The sequence below is a fragment of the Eriocheir sinensis genome, chromosome 18 (assembly GCF_024679095.1).
Source record: "Eriocheir sinensis breed Jianghai 21 chromosome 18, ASM2467909v1, whole genome shotgun sequence".
NCBI classification, from domain to species: domain Eukaryota; kingdom Metazoa; phylum Arthropoda; class Malacostraca; order Decapoda; family Varunidae; genus Eriocheir; species Eriocheir sinensis.
The window spans coordinates 3,927,234-3,946,229 of record NC_066526.1 but is presented as its reverse complement, the minus strand read 5'-3'; the positions used below and the strand labels follow the sequence as shown (position 1 = coordinate 3,946,229).

At 35.5% G+C, this 18,996-nt stretch overlaps 1 protein-coding gene across 24 annotated transcripts in view; it reads right to left on the bottom strand.

Moving 5' to 3' along the window:
• The window catches only part of LOC127000227 (potassium voltage-gated channel unc-103-like), a 145,592-nt gene that overhangs the window by 35,943 nt on the left and 90,653 nt on the right, over positions 1-18,996 (bottom strand). For 13 of the 24 annotated variants that reach the window (XM_050863674.1, XM_050863656.1, XM_050863660.1 and 10 more), the window contains 8 exons: positions 16,732-16,892; positions 12,431-12,579; positions 10,402-10,544; positions 9,902-10,095; positions 6,659-6,822; positions 5,501-5,548; positions 3,432-3,559; positions 2,464-2,493 (listed from right to left, as the gene is read on the bottom strand). In XM_050863674.1, coding sequence (XP_050719631.1) covers positions 2,464-2,493; positions 3,432-3,559; positions 5,501-5,548; positions 6,659-6,822; positions 9,902-10,095; positions 10,402-10,544; positions 12,431-12,579; positions 16,732-16,892 — 1,017 coding nt within the window. Of the gene's footprint in view, positions 1-2,463; positions 2,494-3,431; positions 3,560-5,500; positions 5,549-6,658; positions 6,823-9,901; positions 10,096-10,401; positions 10,545-12,222; positions 12,372-12,430; positions 12,580-16,731; positions 16,893-18,569; positions 18,691-18,996 lie in introns of all 24 variants that reach the window. The other 11 variants (XM_050863654.1, XM_050863666.1, XM_050863662.1 and 8 more) reach the window with 6 other exon arrangements.

The following is an 18,996-nucleotide window of genomic DNA, read 5'->3' as shown; positions in this document are numbered from 1 at the left end:
TCCTTTGAATCTTTTCGAGTTTCCTTACATCCTTTTTCTTGTGAGGTGACCAAATAACTGCTGCATATTCTAACCTTGACCTAATCAATGTTATGATTTTCTTTACCATGTCTCCATTTAAGTAGTGAAATGCCACTCTAATATTTTGCAGCAAGCTATATGTTCCTCCAAATATATTATTTATGTGCTTCTCAGGTGTCAGTATATTGATCTTCTATTATGATTCCTAAGTCTATTTTTTCATTCACTGCATCAATGATTGTTCCTCCCATCCTACACACTCCACATGGTCCATTTTTACTTTTTCCCATTTTCATTGTGTGACGTTTCTTTTAGTTTAATTCTGTGTGTGTGTGTGTAATTCACCTCTTGGTCTGCTGCGGGTCTCTCTTGAGACAGCCAGCCGTTCCCCTACGGAAGAACACAGAGCCCGTAGTACCGATCTTTGGGTAGGACTGAGACCACTCACACACAACACACAGCGACAACGAGGTCACAACTCCTTGCCTGATGTCACGTACCTACTCACTGCTAGGTGAACAGGGGCTACACGTGAAAGAAGATAAACCCAACTTATCTTCACCCGGCCGGGGAATTGAACCCTGGTCCTTCTGGTAGTGAGCCAGACGCTCTACCCCTGAGCTACCGGGCTGGTGTGTGTGTGTGTGTGTGTGTGTGTGTGTGTGTGTGTGTGTATTTACCTATTTGTAGTCTACCAGGCCCGAGCTAAGCTCTAATAGTCCCGTCTCCATATCTCATTCATCCAGCTTTTCCTTCATTTGTTGGACACTATTCACCTCCACCACCTCTCCCTGCAAGCTGTTCCATGTGTTAACACTTCTATGTGGAAAACTATACTTTTAAAGTCACTCAAACAGGTTCCTTTATTAAGTTTCTTCCTATGTCCTCTCAGCCCCTACATTCTCGCAGTTAAGAAGAGATCATCTCTATCCACCTCATCAAATTTATTTATCAACTTATACAGAGTGATCAGATCTCCTCTTTCCCTTCTTTGTTCCAGTGTCGTCAAGGTCATCTCCTTCAATCTGTCTTCATACGTCATATTTGAGAGTTCTGGGACCATTTTAGTTGCAATTCTCTGTATCCTTTCCAGCTTCCTGATATATTTATTTTCGTGAGGCGACCACACAACTGCAGCATATTCAAGCTTTGGTCTTATCATTGTTGTTATTATTTTCTTCATCATTTCTTTGTCCATAAAATGGAATGATACCCTTATATTTTGCATCATCCTGTAGGTTTCTCCAAACAGCTTGTTTATGTGCTTTTCTGGGGATAGTGTGTCTTGCATCATTACTCCCAAATCTTTTTCTTTATGTACCACCTTTAAGTTTTCTTCTCCCATCCTGTATGTTTTCCTTGGTCTTTTTTACTTTTCCCCATTTCCATAACATGGCACTTATTTGCATTAAATGCCATCTCCCATAACTGGCTCCATCTATATACTCTGTCCAGGTCTTTTTGCAGCTCCTCACAATCTTCCTCTGTCCTCACTTTTCTTATTAACTTTGCATCATCTGCAAAAAGGCTCATATAACTTTTTATACCCTTTGGCATATAGTTTATGTATATTATAAACATTATTTGGTGCCAGAACTGAGCCTTGGGGAACTCCACTCTCTACTCTCCTCCAGTTTTCTCCTCTCTAATCACTGTCCTCATTTCTCTTCCCGTTAAGTAATCCTTCATCCACTCGATAACCTTTCCGCCCATTCCTCCTCACTGCTGTAGTTTCCAGATTAATCTTTTGTGTGTAACCTTGTCAAAAGCTTTTTTCAAATCGAGATATACACAATCAGCCCACCCTTTTCTCTCTTGCACCACATCTATTGCTCTTGAATAGAAACATAGTACCGTATTTTGCGGCGTATAACGCGCTCCAGCATATACCGCGCACCCTAAACTTTAAGACAACAATTTTTGAAAAAATATTTAGTGCTAGCATCTTTAGCTTTATCTCTCACTCTATCACTCTCTTCCTTCCTTTCTCCTTCCCCATTAGATTATATGAACACACCCCCTTGCTCAAGGGGGGAGAGTAACCACTCCTAGTCAACGGAAAGAATCGGCGTGAGTGGGGCTCGAACCGCCGCCAGTTTGGCTGTGAAGCCTTGTAGTGTGGCACTCTAACCAATTGAGCTACCGGAGTGGTGTGTGTGTGTGTGTGTGTGTGTGTGTGTGTGTGTGTGTGTGTTTCTTCATGTGGAAGTGTATGTCTGAGCTAGACAACAAGCTGAAGTAAATGATAATGAAGAAATTTGAATAAACAGTGAAGGGATAAGGAGTTGTCCAAAGGAAAAGTGAGGGAGGTGCACCATCTAGAGGAAGGGTACATACAAGAAGGGCTAAGGGATGGTGGTGTTACAGGAAAACGTCATCATAGAGTCGAGCAAATTAAGGGCAATGGACTAAGGGTCACTCCTTCGAGGAAAATCTGCTTACCATAACCTGGGGACATATCCGTGGACCCAGCTGCAGAGGTAGGGAATTACCTTTGATTTAGAGTGAGAAGAGTCTCGTCTATAGATAATACTACAAAACTAATGTTCTTCCTCTCACTCTTCTTTTCAGAGCTATACTTTCATAAATGCCCTGTTGCTTTCTTTGAACATAATGACTGACCAGCTCATTTATGGATTTAGCACACTAAGTAAGATCCAATTGTACCATACATACTCAAAACCCCAAACATACTCTATCTAAATGAAAAATTACTACAACAAGAATCTTACCTTAAACTTACTTCACCAAGAAAGTAAACAAATCACCTTCATGAGATATTACTTGGTAATATGAGCAATGATTTGTGTTGCACTATGGCCTCAATAAGGTGATTTGATAGATGTAAAAGTACATGTTGCCTACATATAGGCAAGCACTAATATTCCAAGAGGAACTGGGATAGAGTTGAAAGCAGTGCTTGGTACTTTATTAAATTTGATACTTTAATAAATACTGCTGGACATCTGACTTTAATAAATATTGCTGGACATTTGATGACATCCTTCTGAGGGCTAGAAAAATTCAGACTAAAAATCATTCCTACATGACTAAACCATTGACTAAAAATGTAACAGACTCTGGTAGTAGTGGTCCTTGGATTCCTGGGTGTGATTGGCAAATTTTGTCTGGTGGAGTTTCCTCATAACTTCCTTCCATAAATCTATTTGCTCGTCTGTCACTAATCAATAACCACTAACAGGTCATCAAATCTGCAGCTTTGTAACCTTGTCTGAGACTTGAAAATCGAAGAAGAGCACATGATCCCAACACTAAGTATCTTGTGGAGCACCAAGGCTGCCTCCATTCAACCTGTGCTGGATGATGGATTACCTGTTCCCTATTCCAGCAATGGCAATGGTGATAGTTATAATTGATAAACAAATAAAAATTCTGAGGTATCTACTAACCTGTTATAGAGTTAAGGGTGCCCGACCTTTGCTTGTGTTCAAAGTTAAGGCTTAGGGGACCTGACTCTTTCCTCCCTTTATCAGGTGGGGAGCCCAGTCCACCTCTGGAGACTAAGTGCTTCTCCTCCCTGGAGAACAATGTGAAGATTATGACATTTATTTCATTTATGATCACATAAAAATATATCAACTTTAATGTACAAAAATATATATATTGTCCTTAGACAAAACTATTGACAACAAAATGTATGTGTAAAAATCAGTGATCAGAATGCTGAAACATTGTAAAATATTTTCCATAAATGGATGATTTCTCCAACAACAAAAATATTCATACAATACAATGCCTAGTAGATTACAGTTGTACATCATGACAAACAGCCAGGAATTAGCCAGGAAAAAGTCCTTTTTACATAAAATGATTCATCATCAGAATCTTAAGTGCTGCAAGTTACTTTGTTGGTCAAGCACTGGTAGCAAAAGGCTGTTGTCTCAGCAACACAGCTGCCTCTAATTTTTTATGGTGAAGCAAATCTTCACCAAAATTATGATTCTTAAGCTGCCTAACAGTCATCAGTGTGGGGCCTCAACACCAGAAATGAGCATCGGATGCCAGCCAGTGAACAAAAAACTTTCTGGTCTCAATTAAATACAGCACTGAATTTTTAAATGAATACTGTTGTGAAGTCAACAAAATATCCATGGCTCATATTTGCATTTCATAAAAATGATCTTGGATAAACACTAATAATGTGTTACATGCCTACTTGACAAATACTGAAAACAAAGTAACAACTTCTGCAAGCTTGCAGTAATACTTTGATATGTAATTATGGTCTGGACGGTGGTCATTGACGGGGGAAAAATCCCAAGACCACTTTATATGTATGAAAATATAAAGAAAGAAAAACCTTCATACTAAAAGGAACATGCTGCAACAAACAATCAAAATGCATGTTCAAGCAGGGTACAGTTTACAAATGCAATGTATGTAGCATGTTTACCACATGTTTTGGAGAAATCATAACAATGAAATCTATTCACTATCACTAATACCTTTCATCCAAAATGCAGATAATAATACAATATAAAAACAAACTATAAAGACCCAAAGAAAGACTAAGACTTTACTCTTTTTATCTCAAATATCCCTTCCATTCACAAAAGTGACTAACTCAAAATAAAGGCAAGCAACCATCTACATCAGAAAAGCCGATTATCCTAAGTTTATGGGGGAGATAACCATCGGCAAATACAGCTATACACACTACACCATGAGACTACCATCTGGCATCATGAGAAAAGGCCTCAGTCAAGCTTTTCTGTCTGTCACCACCATCTGCATCAACACAACAGTGGCATGCCAACATATTCAATGAGCTACATAAAAATCATAAATGAGATGAAATAATACACAAAATGTTACATAATTTTTAGTTTCATTGGACAAAATCAAGCATCCTAATATTTTTCAGCAAAACACAAAAGAAGGGCTGCAAGTCTTGTTTCCTTTTAAATGAACATGCATAAAGGATATTTTATGTGGTCTTGAAATTACTGATCTTGTCAGCCCAGACCATTAGCACAGCTAACCAAACATAGGCAAGTACATAAGATGTAAGAGCCCTTCAGAATCTGAATGGTAGATAAATAAATGGATGAATTTTAGAAATTGGCTTCAGTATTTGATAATAAGGCTTTTAACTTCTTAAAAAACTGAATCCTAACTAAATGCATCTTCAGAAATGGAAAAAAAATATGATGCTCGAACTAGAGTTGTTGCTTAATATATTTAACAGAAATTAACATCGTATTTACTTTTTCCAGCTTCAAATTCTAATCATTTGCTGGCTGGCTACTTTGGTTTAGTCAGATAGACTTTATCATTAAGAGATCTGACTTATGTCAATTAGGCTGCATAACCTTTAAAACATGCCTCCATGACAGCATTTGGTCATAAAACTTTGAGGATGTGATGAAGACAACAGAATGGTGTATGAACTTTCATGAGGCCAAGAATCATAAAACAACTAAAGCACAAAGATATCCAAGGGTCCTCTGGGACTTACTGTTTGTGCAACACCTCTGCACTCGACTGACATTGATCTTCATCAGGACTGTCAGAGGGAAACAGAGAGTTATGAACTCTGTCTCAAAATATATTCAAGATTCACTCTGGCAACTACCTCAGTGTAATGTAAGCAGACACATCTAATGAACACCAAGACTTGAAGGTAGCTAATTTTTCAAGCTCCTTGTAAAAAAATGATAACCACTGAAATATAGACTACATTAACACCTTTCAAAGACAAAATAATTAAAAATATTATATGAATGAGTTAAACATTGTAGTGAGTCAGTCCCTCTCCTATTAACTAATGAGCATGTAAGGGTGCACTTCATTCATACAGGAGACCCATTTCAAATACTATCATCATCTCAAGCAGGATGGAGAGTGGAAACGAGCTATTTGTCATGTCTCCTAGATATTTTAAGCAAAAAAAAGTTCAGGGAGAGCTCAATTCCCGACCTCAACCTCCGGTACTGTGGGAGCTATGTTACTTTTAGTCACCTCTTGCGACAAGCCGCAGGGTATCAAGATATACTCCTTATCCTCGTGTCTCAGGGATATAATACAGACATCAAGAAAATAAATGCAAAAAGAGCCAGAACTTTGTATTGCATGCAACACTAATTTTCCCATAACAATATCACTGGTCTTTGACATACCAAGTATCAATGCTATTTGACCCAATAAAAAGTAATTTAAACTAAAAATAAAGTGAAAATAACATATGGGGTATTATATCTTTATGAAAACAAAGCCAATTCATTTGGTGCTGCATATGAAAAGTAAGTGAATAATCAGATGCAGTAAACAGCAGCAAAGTACAAGATCTACCCCAAATGCTAAATATAATTTTCTTGAATTACTAATAAAAATGCATAGCAGAAAAAAAAGAAAAAAAGAAAAAAAAAAAAACATGAGAAATTATAACAAAGTTTTCAGCTTCATTTGACATTACTACAATAAAATATTATCAATAGACCCACTGATCACCAGGAATGCAAAAATGGATTCCACATCAGCACTCTTTGGATGCATTTAAGTCTGGTAATGGAAAAAATAACAATAAAATGAAGTCTGAAAATTCTACAAATGACTAGGGACCATGGCACATAAGTATCAGATGGCCTAAGAGTCTCACAACCTTCCTACAACTTACGAGTCACTCTCCTCGCCCGAGGATGGCCCGCGGGTGTACTGTCTCCGCCGCTGCCTTGGTAGCCTAAAGGTAGCCTTCAAATTCTCCTCTTCTTGGGAGTTGCTGCGCTCTATGATGGGCTGTTTCCTTCGCAGAAGAGCTGGATCCACACCAGCCACTTCCTCCTACAAGGAATAAATGATCATGAAGATACTGTTTTCTCTATATCTTTGAAAATCCAATATATAAATAACGGACTAATTAGGGGGAGCTTAGTCAGTTAATGCCGAAAGTCCATTATAAGTGGAGATAATTAAAGAAACAACGTAAAATATTATATATATATATATATATATATATATATATATATATATATATATATATATATATATATATATATATATATATATATATATATATATATATATATATATATATATATATATATATATATATATATATATATATATATATATATATATATATATATATATATATATATATATATATATATATATATATATATATATATATATATATATATATATATATATATATATATATATATATATATATATATATATATATATATATATATATATATATATATATATATATTTCATTGTGTATGTTGTGTGCACGTTGTCTACATAGCAGCACAGCACACTTGGCAATGGACTGCAGGGCACTGAGGCCGCCAAGTTGGCAGTGGGGCCCTGCCCCCCGCAGGGCAGGCCATATTGCTACGGGTATGGGCAAAATTTTACAAGCGTGCCAATCTCACACTGATAGTCAAAACTTTTTTTTTTTTTGGGTGTTATGAAATAATCTGATAACTGCTTCTGTCACAAATCATTAAATGATTGACTTTTCGATGCCTGTTGTACATCCGCCACAGACCGCAGCTGCATTGCAAAATAACTTGCAGAGAGATGTTCAACTTGCTCACAGTTTCTATATTTCACTCACTGCTCACAAAGATCACAAGTGGACAAACTAGAACAAAACCAGGAAAATTAATGTTTTTCCTGCCATGTATTCCCCCGGTGTGCATTTGTGGTGGGCAACAGAGCGACTTATTTCTGCGAGGAGGTATTTCTCGCAACACTGGCCGGTGAATTGGACCATGCATGCCGCCGCTATGTACAAGTCCTGCGTTGTGTATTTCCGCGCCCCACACCGAGTGCAGAATAAATTTAAACTAACCAAGCATAATTTAACCTAACTGACCTAACTAGGGGACTTAGTCCCCCTTGACCCCCATAAGCTGTGTCATTACTGACACTAAACAACACTTGGCCATTTTCCATTACATTTACGTCCTGGATTGATGCAAAAGACTTTCTTGTGGTATAAATACGTTCTTCATTTGAATGGAAACCACGAGGAAAATATTTCATCAAGTGGGCTGATAAAGAATACAGTAACCGAAGGATGGGTCAACAGATAAAGGGAGGAGGGCATGGTGGCCAGAAGACGCTATTGTAGTTACTGGGAGTGAGTGGTTCAAAAACTATTCTCGGCCGGTCCCCGTGGATTCCTGACCATCTGACCTTGTCTGTTGTATCCAAAATCTGTTATAAGCAAGTCCATTATATCGAGGGTTTACTGTACTTTGAAAGATTTTACACTTAAGGGCCAAGTTAAGTTATTTTTCGAGAAAAATTAAATACTGCTTCAATTTACGTGAAATATTTTCAGGTAATAGCTATGATACCTACTTACTCCTATAGGAGGTTTGAAGACGATATATGAAAAAGAAAGAAGAAAAAAAATAATATTGTGAAAAAAGCCTTAAACTTTATATGCAGTTTTGATCGATTACTTGTAAATAAATTAATAACATATACTAATTTTGAAGTTGTCACTGATGAGATTAATCATTCAGGAATTGATTTTAGTTTTGATTTTATTCCTTAACATGTTAATTCATGGTGAAAAAAAAAAGAAAAAAAAAGCAAGTAACAACTTCAACACGGCTCATAAAATCTCCAAAAACGCTTTGAAAAAAAATATAGATCATTTACCAATTCCAAAAATGGAAAACAAAACCATTAGAAAACGTAATTAAGAAGATGATACAAAAAGACTGAAGAAAAAAGAATGAAAAATCAACGAGATATAATCAATGAAAGGTCAATAACTTGCAACTGAGAAAACGGGACGAGAAGGCGCCCGATGAAACTCCGATGCACACGGACTAAACTTGCCGCCTGAGGCAAACTATAGATGGCCTTGGGCCTTACCTCCCTTTCCAGCAGCCTGGGACAAATGCCAGATGTTGCCAACTAAAAATAATCCATAAAAAAAAAAAGATAAATAGCTACGAAATTACAAAACAAAGAGTTGACACACTCACATTTAAGAGACGTGGTTTGTTTAATTCTGACCCTTTAAATCACTTTAAATATTCACATATTGACCTAAAGGTGGGGAAATAGTGTTGCCAGAAAGTCAGAGTATTTTTCAGTGTGCTTAACTCATTTTCCATATTTGGTAGAATTTTTCACTCAAAAAAGTATACCTTACCCTTAATCCCACTATAATAAACTCAGTAACTGTACAGGAACTGTCCAAAATACCTTAATATCTTCAAAAAACAGGAATTTAGAAAAAAATGCAAATCATACCAGAAAAGTCGAGTATGAAAGGTATTTTGAATGGTTCCTAATGTAACTTAAAAAAAAAAAAAAAAATCTGTAGAAGACTTCAATAACTAGAAATATCAATTACAGGGCAGGCCTATGGTTCTAAACATGGATGATGATGGTTTATTACCCCAATCCCAATAAAACAATGAGTGAGTCCTACTCTGATTTCCATGAGCTGAAGAATTTTGAGAATACTTTCCAAGTATTTTAACATTTGTGAGCTTTTATGTGATACTGTTAAGGCACTTATGATATATTCTATCAAGAGAATATGGAATGTCACGATTAACCCCCTGACTGCAGATTTCCTACAAGAAGACCTCACCAAGCTACAGGAATGGAACAAAAAGTGGCTGCTGCAGTTCAATGAAGAAAGATGTAAAGTCATGCACCTTGGAAGGGGAAATCTAGCATACCAATACTGCATGGGAAACACTCCACTATCCACCACAGAGGCAGAGAAAGACCTGGGAGTATATGTTACCAGGCTACCAGTGAAAGCCAAATCTGTGCCAATTGCAGCGGATGGGTTAATCTGTATGCTTTAGAGGCAACAGGTAGATTGGAGCTGTTTTATCAACAGCCTACATTCCAACTCGCAAAGGTGACTTACGTCTCTCAAGTTGAAGGTGATTTCCAGATTTCTAGAAAACTCCTCAGCAAATTCTGGGTAAAGATCAAGGACGTCGAGGATGTCATCCCTCATGATGCGATGGAGATCACAGTAGGTGAGGGCGCGCACGTTGCACGAGGATTTGCCTATGGTGGGGTAGAGGCAAGGGTTCTCCCCAAATATGTCATCTTTCCCTGCAAACCAAGAATGAATAAATAACATTAAGATCATTCTGCAGAATCTTTTTTCCTTATCTAATATAAAAAAAATTCAGGATATATAGCATTTTTTTATATTTTGCACAGTATCTATCCTCTGAAACATGCAAAATCATTTAAATAACAGGAGAATGATTAAAGTGAACAAGGTTAAGTTTGAACAAACAGCTTCATGATAATTAACATTATTTTGATGAATCAAGGGAATGAATAATAATAACTATGAGGTATCACAGAAAACCTTTATATGCTATTTTTATATGGCCCTTAGAGTGGACATACCCAGAATGGCCATAACCACATCATCTTTGAGGATCTCAAGAGAGCCTCTGGAGATGAAGTACATTGAGGTGAGGACATCCCCCCTGTGCACTAATGTGTCTCCAGGTGGGGCATGAGTGGTTTTGAATTTCATACTTAATGCTCTGAAACAAAGATGAAATTGTTTTTATTATTTATCAGGAGCAGATGCACAATAAATCTAAGACAATCTAAAATACATTCTGTTTGAAGGTTGGCATGATGCAATGACACCATGTGGTACTTTCACAAATTTGAGTGGTATGTTATATATGGAGAAAGTGGTGAAGAAAACAAAACATACAGAAGTTTATTTAATAATTAAAAATAAATTAACACAAAAATGACAGTGGAAAAAGTTCATATAAAGTTGGTATAATCTGGAACAAAATCAGAATCAAAATAATATCACTGAATATGGGTCACTAATCTATTATAAATTCAAATCATGAATCACTGACCTGGCAACCACAAATATGCTTTTGGTATTGTAAAAACCTTTGGTGCACCAAAAAAGGACTACAAAGCACTCCACTGCTTCAGGCTGTGGGACCTGAGGGCCATGCTGGGCCTGGGACAGACCACTAGATATTTGATCTACACTAAGTATCTAATCACTACTCTTCAGAAAAAATGCATGGCAAAAATCAAACACTAACTTCACATCAGAAAAGTGCATGAAAAGACACACATGAAGTGTCCTGCAAATATAAATGGGAAGAAAAAAGGGTATTCATTAGTTCTACAGGTTTTTTAGGAACCTTGACTCAGAGAATGCTAAAAGCTCCATTCATGAATTACAATGACCCAACCTGTTTGTATACCTTCTGAGTGGTGTCACTCATCATGTCAAATGTATTACCAAAATATTCTAGCATCTTTTATTTGTGGAATGTCACCTTCTCACTTCTATCACCTGGAAACCTATTAAGGAAAATCATCCTCCTGCAGTCTACTGGTAAGTGACGTTGCAGCACAAGGGGCAGTGAGGGGTGACTGCTGAGACTCCACACAAACACCTCCAGCCTAGTGATCAAGTCCCGCCATGATACAGAAAAAAATAAGTAATGGGGAGGGAAACTCAGGTCAATAATAAGCAAAAAATTAAAGAGGTCTAGATAGGAGAGTAAAAAAAATAAGGTTGATCATTTACTAATAGTCATATGAAAATAGCTTCAGGGTACTAGTGGAGTCCTTCCTTCTATCAGACTATGAATGTACTAAGTATAAATTCATTCATCGTTTTAACAATTATATCTTAGAATTTCAAACACTTCTGCACTTGTAATGATCACAATAGTAATTGTTCTCATCATTTTCAGAATAGCATACTTATGGCATGATCTTGTTTAGAATTTATACAAAGTGATTTTATAGTGGCACAGGGTCTCTTTATAATTTGGTGATATATACACATTTGACAGTAGCCTTATCATATTAAGATATGCAAGCTATATTTCCCTTGCCTTTTCAAGTCAACACAATACTTTTATAGAGATGCATTTATGGTAATGCTAAATTTGTCTAAAAACTAATCTAATATGATTTTTAAAAAGAATTTTTACTACTGACAAATTTATGTGAACATAATGTGTCAGACCATACATATTTTACATGGTTTTAAATACCTAATCATGCAAAATATTTAGCTAATGATGTCACTAATGTTCACTGATCTCATATATTACTCTAGTCAAGGCAAAATTCAACTATTGTTAGCATCACCATTACTGTCCTAATGAATCACTCTGAGAAAGAAACTGCCTCAACAGACTGCCAGCCATTGCTATTGGGCGCACTAACCTCAAACACCCAGGTCTTGCTCCCTCGAAGGACGAAACAGCATCAAACAGGTTACGGTTGAGGTGCAGGCTTATATCGGCCTGAAGGCACTCGGGAAACATATTCATCACCGCCCCCATGTCAATGCCATTCGTATAAGACCAAGCGTGCTTTTAGGGTAGAACACCAAAAGAAAAAACATCAATTGCCACGTCCCCTAAACACCTACCGTAAACATCCTGGACTGGCACCTTCAAAGGCTGGACAGGATTGGAAAAGCTGTCTGTTGAGATGCAGACAGATGTCAGCTTGCAGGCAATCAGGGAAGCCCTTCAACACCAGGTTCATATCGATGCCGTTTGTGTAGGTCCAGGCGTGCTGGGGAGACAAAGGGCCAGGGTGATAAAGTGGGGACAGGACAGCAGTGCAAGGAGACAGTCAAGGATGGATGCTTGGGAGAGGACAGGTTTGGAGGATAGCAAGGAGATGGAAAGCAAGGAGTAAAAAAATTCTCTACCAGAAATGTGTAACAAATTAATGATAATGAAATTCACAGTAGTGAAATTAAATGAGAACCAACAGATCTGAATAAAGAAGAAAAATGAGCAAATCAGCCCACCAAAGTAATATTTGATACAATTTACCAGTTTAGCACCAATAGTGTATCCAAATAACTGTGTATATAAAGAATAATAAATATGGGCATGTGCAAATTTTAAAATTTATGAAAACAAATTATAAAAGATTTAAGAGCAAATTTAGTTTTATATGTCGATATCATAAAAATAAGGCTTAAATATAACTTAAGACCCTGAATAGTAACAGTAAAAATAAACAAAATTATTGATCAGTGAAACAGTATTAAGGTCAGCCCACCATTCATTACACTAGCCAACAACAAATTTATCGTCTATTTTTTTTTTAGCTGATTTAGGACAATTTTGATGTGTTCAATCCAAAAATCACATTGGTTTTGTTCTATCAGGTCAACTTTTTTATCTATCGCCACATGATATTTTTACTTTTTTTTTTTTTTACACGTACGGGTATTTTCTATTTATATGAGGCAAAATTCTTTCTTATTTCTTCAAATAAACGAATTCTGAAAAGTTTACACACGCCAATTTGTGTTGACCTGAAAATGGTGAACTTTTTGTTGGGACAACATTCTGGGTTCACCAAATACCCGTGCTTTCTGTGCATGTGGGATAGTAGGGACAAAGCTCAGCCTTACACAAAAAAGGATTGGCCTGTATGGGAAAAATTGGTGCCTTGCAGAGCAAGGAACGTCATAAACAACCCTCTGGTCGAAAGCGGCAGGATACTCTTCCCACCGCAGCACACCAAGCTCAGCTTGATCAAATAGTTCACCAAAGCTCTGGACAAGGATGGTGGCTGCTTCACTTACTTGTGCCATGCTTTTCCAGGATTGACCATGGAGAAGTTGAAAGCTGGTATCTTTGACGGTCCTCAACTCCGTCAGCTCATCAGAGATCCAAAGTTTGAAAACTCAATGAACGAAATGGAACTGGAAGTGTGGAAGGATTTTGTTCTTGTCGTGAAGAAATTTATTGGCAACAAGAAGGCCAGGAACTACGAAGAACTTGTCACCAATATGCTGACTGCTTTCAGAAACCTCGGATGCAACATGAGCATCAAAATGCATTACTTATTCTTACATATGGATCGGTTTCCTGAAAATGTGGGATCAATGAGCGACGAGCAGGGGGAGAGATTCTGTCAGGACATGAAAGAGATGGAGACCAGGTATCAGGGACGCTGGGATGCAGTCATGATGGCTGATTACTGTTGGACTCTGAAGGGACATCCCTACCGCTGAGCATTCTAGGAGTTCGAAGAAACGGAAGTTCATGCCCTGAATTTGAACAATGATGACCTAATATCCAATTTACATGTACTTACCTTTATCAATGTCTACTATTCAATGTACACTTATCAATTTTTGTAACATTTTATTAATGAATCGTGTTAGAATTTTTTTTTTTATCTTAAAAACCTATTTTGGACGAGAAATATTAACAAAAATCAACCAAAAATGTCACAAAAATGTAATCAATTTAGTTATAAGATCGGATTTTTTAAAAATCGACTTAGAACAAAAACCTGACCTGATCGAGAGAAACAGGTGTCATTTTTGCATTCTGCGATGCAAATTTGTCCTAAATCAGTTGAAAAAAATTAGACAACTTACAATTTTTTTTTTTGTAACCCAGTGAATTATCTTACTATACAACTAACTTCAATGCTTATTATAATTTCTGCACTGTAAAATCATGAAAATGCATACCCATCATGTAAAAATTATTCTATATATGAAGACTGAATCTAAAGTGCAGCTTATAGCAGGCACAAAGTACACCATTTACTTTAAGAAGCAAGGGGAACATACTGTACCATAGCAGCAGATTGTTACTACTGTGAGTCGGTACTCAAACTGTGGCTGTGTGAAGCATCTTCACGGCAAAATGCTCTTCACAGTAAAAACTCACATGGAAAGGGAATAAAAACATTTCGATGCTTTTATTTATAGAACTGCTGCAGCTAGTGGTTCTTTATCATGAATAAAAGTTATCTGTATTATCTGTGTGTACATGCACACAAAAAATCTAACTGAAAATTTACTAATGCATTTTCTTCAAAATTAAATTAGACATTGAAAATTATATGCCAGCAGAGAGCAGCCTTCTTATATGAATTCTTAAAATTGACTTTAGCAATGATGTCTTGCCATATGAAAAGCTGATTTAAAAAAATAGTAATCAATTAAAATAAGTAAAATGATTAAAAAAAATTAATGAAGCCAAATGGAAATGATAAAATAATAGCAAATGAAAACTTAGTTGGTAATCGGAGATGTTACTGGGATAAAGAAGGGAACTTAGTGGGAAAGGCATTCAGGATGTGGGAAAGGATTGGGGAAAGGATTAGGAAGGCCCTTATGTGCTCAGTGAAGGATTTATGCATCTACAAGGCAACAACAAAACTTCTAGTGTTACAAGTGTACAAAATGATGAAGGAAGAAGACCGAAAGCAGAGACATAAATATAATATGAACACACGTTACAAAATACTATGTACAAACACAGGTGTAGATTCACAATGCAACCTTTTGTGACCATGCATAGAAGCAAATGATAACTGACACCTAAGTTTCCTTATAAACAGTACATTTAGGAAATTGGTCCTTTTACTGTGCTACTCATTTAAGAGTCAGCTACTATGTGATCTAAGGTGCATCAGTACACCCCACCCAAAGATGTCACTCCATCCACTCACTGGTATGGGCTAAGTGCAACACTGCGATATGTAAAAAGTAGAGCCGTAACAAAAAAAATTGAACATGATATGGCCTTGTTTTAGTAGGACCTACAAATGATATTCAAGGAAACTTGCAAATTGGATATCAATTACACTCAGTGACTAACAAGCAACAAACAAAACTAGCCTTACTAAAATAAAAAATAAGGGATTATAAAGGGAAACATTAAAAGAAAACCAAATATTTAAAAGTTTCAAGCTGCCTGGTTACTGAATGCATTACTGCAGCTCTTCTGGCAATGGCATGGCTCCAACAGGAGCCTGAGCCCCAGCCACTGAACTTGCTCTCTACACTTATGCACGCTTTATTGCTTCGTGGCAAACTCAGGTTTAAAAAGTAAACCTGCCAAAACTGTGAGCCACACAAAGCAAATTGGCAAAATACGAGAGCAGCTGACATTTGATTTATCTTCCTGAGAGGAAACCATCTGTCCAAACCTTGAAGGTGGCATCCAAGAGACAAACACATAACACTTGCTTACCTGCAGACTTCAGACACCAGTTATTCCAAGGATTAGTAACTCAAAATAAAGGAGAGTATTCTCACAAGTACACAGAAAAGGTACTTGTGTATTAGTTTTTCTGCTTACTGTGGCAAAATAAGTACAGTAATTCGAAAATCAAACTGTTCATTAAAATTTTGCATGATTGTAATGAAGCTTACTGAGGCTGTTACAAAATCAAACTACATTAATAAGAAATACATAAATCTACCAAAGGATTCTGAATAACTGCCAGAAGTCTTCTGTAGTCAGAAAAAAATATATAAGCAAATGTTATACTTGGCTGAAAATATGAGAAAATTAGAAGTCAAATTTTAGTCTTCCAATTTCCAGGGAAGAACAGTTTTGTTAGACACAACAAGCATAGATTAATGAGTATTAATTCAATAATACAAATTAAATTGTACATTTGTGATTAATTTAATTGTCATATAAAATTATTAATAATGAATTAATTAAAGGCAAAACATAGTATACAATTTTTTTTTTAAAGTTTTACTTATCATACTTATTAGAAAAAAAAAGAAATAAATAATAACATATTTTACTCATTAACCACACAGAGGATGATTTGCCTTGTCAGAACACTACCACATAAGCCTGGCTGAATGTTACAAGCACTAATAATTCCTTGTGGAGAATTTCCCTTCTACCCAAAACGAGCCCGACTTGTACCTGAGCCACTCACCTGGAAATACTCTTCTAGCCGCTGCCTGAGAGGGTTTGGTATCTGATGGAAACGGATGAACTCTTTGACTCTCATGAACTGTGTGTGGTAGCGAGCTGTGCCTGCATATAGCCGCTGGATGATGGCTGACACATTACCAAAGATACTGGCATACATGAGGGCTGCAGGGGAAAACATTGTCATTAAAAGCTAAACTAAAACTGTGAATATATATATATATATATATATATATATATATATATATATATATATATATATATATATATATATATATATATATATATATATATATATATATATATATATATATATATATATATATATATATATATATATATATATATATATATATATATATATATATATATATATATATATATATAAATGAAGCTTGAGAAAACTGCTAACATGGATATATATGACAAGAAGATCCTGAGAGGATAGGTTGACTATGGGAATTATTGATTTATCGAAAATATGGGAAACTATCCCGCAAGTATTTATAATACAAGGAATTTATCTACCACTGGTTTGAGTCACATTATTTAGAGAAAGTTATGTAGTACAATTATAATTTTGTAACTAACAATGTTGATGTATAGAATCAAGTGCTACATTTATGACTTTACTAGTTGAAATAATACAAAGTATATGTACCTGTTGATCAATTATTAAATGGACAAAAATCTGAATCTACAGTTATTTACTTAATTGAAGAATTTACTACTTGTACCTCCTGCCTACTGAGGCTGCAAGGTCAGGTATGCTGCAACTTACATTCAAAATAGTAACTGAGATAATGAAACATTAAAAAGATATATATTTACATGCCTATAAACTATAATACTTTATACAAAGTTATATTATTAAGTACAAATGAAGGCCCACATATTACAATGTGCATTTGTGTCACCTTGTGTGAAACAGCCTTTATGGAAGATTGTCAAATTCCCATTCCTCTGTTAACTTGTGTGTGTATACATGATTTTTATATTTGAAATATGAGTTAAAGACACTTTAGCAAAAAAAATTATCATCAAAAGATATTTTGTTCCTTCTTAACAAGCATATGATATATGACATCAATTCATCATTAAATATGAAGGTGTTTAAATATATATACAGTAGTATATATATATATATATATATATATATATATATATATATATATATATATATATATATATATATATATATATATATATATATATATATATATATATATATATATATATATATATATATATATATATATATATATATATATATATATATATATATATATATATATATATATATATATATATATATATATATAATCTGTGATCAAATTTTTATAATTTCCTTATTGATCAATAAATGCTCTGTCCTGCTAAGCAATATGATTGTCTGACTGAGACAATCCTTTGGGTAAAACTTTATTTCATAAATGTTGCAGGTCCAAAAACATATGAGGACCACTGGACTTTGAGAATTATATTCTTATCTTACTGTATATGCACATTCTAAAATGTGGTCATATAAATTCCACAACTAAACAAGAAACGACATGTAGCTAAACTAACATTCCATTCTATAATACATTAGAATTAAGTGTTATGTATCACTACTGTGCCACACATAATGACATTCCAACACGGGCAATTGAGCATTACAACTGTATGTAATAGCTGGCAGTATTTAGCAGCACATTTTCTGCATTAACTTACAATGAAACATGGTATTTCATGGGAATACAAGGTTTTCTGTAACAGAAGTAGCAATAGCCTTCATGGGAAAATTTTATATTAACTATGGGTTGATTCTACAAAATGAAGGGAAGACCCATGAAAACTCACAGCCAAGAAGCATTACAATGATTGTGAAGACCTTCTCACAATCAGTGTTGGGAGACACGTTACCAAAGCCCACACTTGTTATGGTACTGAAGGTGAAGTACATGGCAGTTATGTACTTCTCCTTCAGAAAGCAAAGGCACCAAGGAGAGTGGAGTGCGGGTCACGGGCACACATGCAGAGGAAGGGGCATGAAAAGAAATTAAATAACAATGTAATAAAACAGATTACAGAAAAAAGACCCCAATGAATTGTAAAAAGGTAAAAAAACATAAAACCACCTTGTAATTTTATGACAGAAAATGTAGTGCTAACATATTTGCTGGATCAGAGTAATTTCCTGCTGAGGTGGAAAACTATAAAAAATTAAAATGAGGTTTACAAACATGAAAAATTATCAAAAAATGTGAAAAACCCGATCAAAGAATAT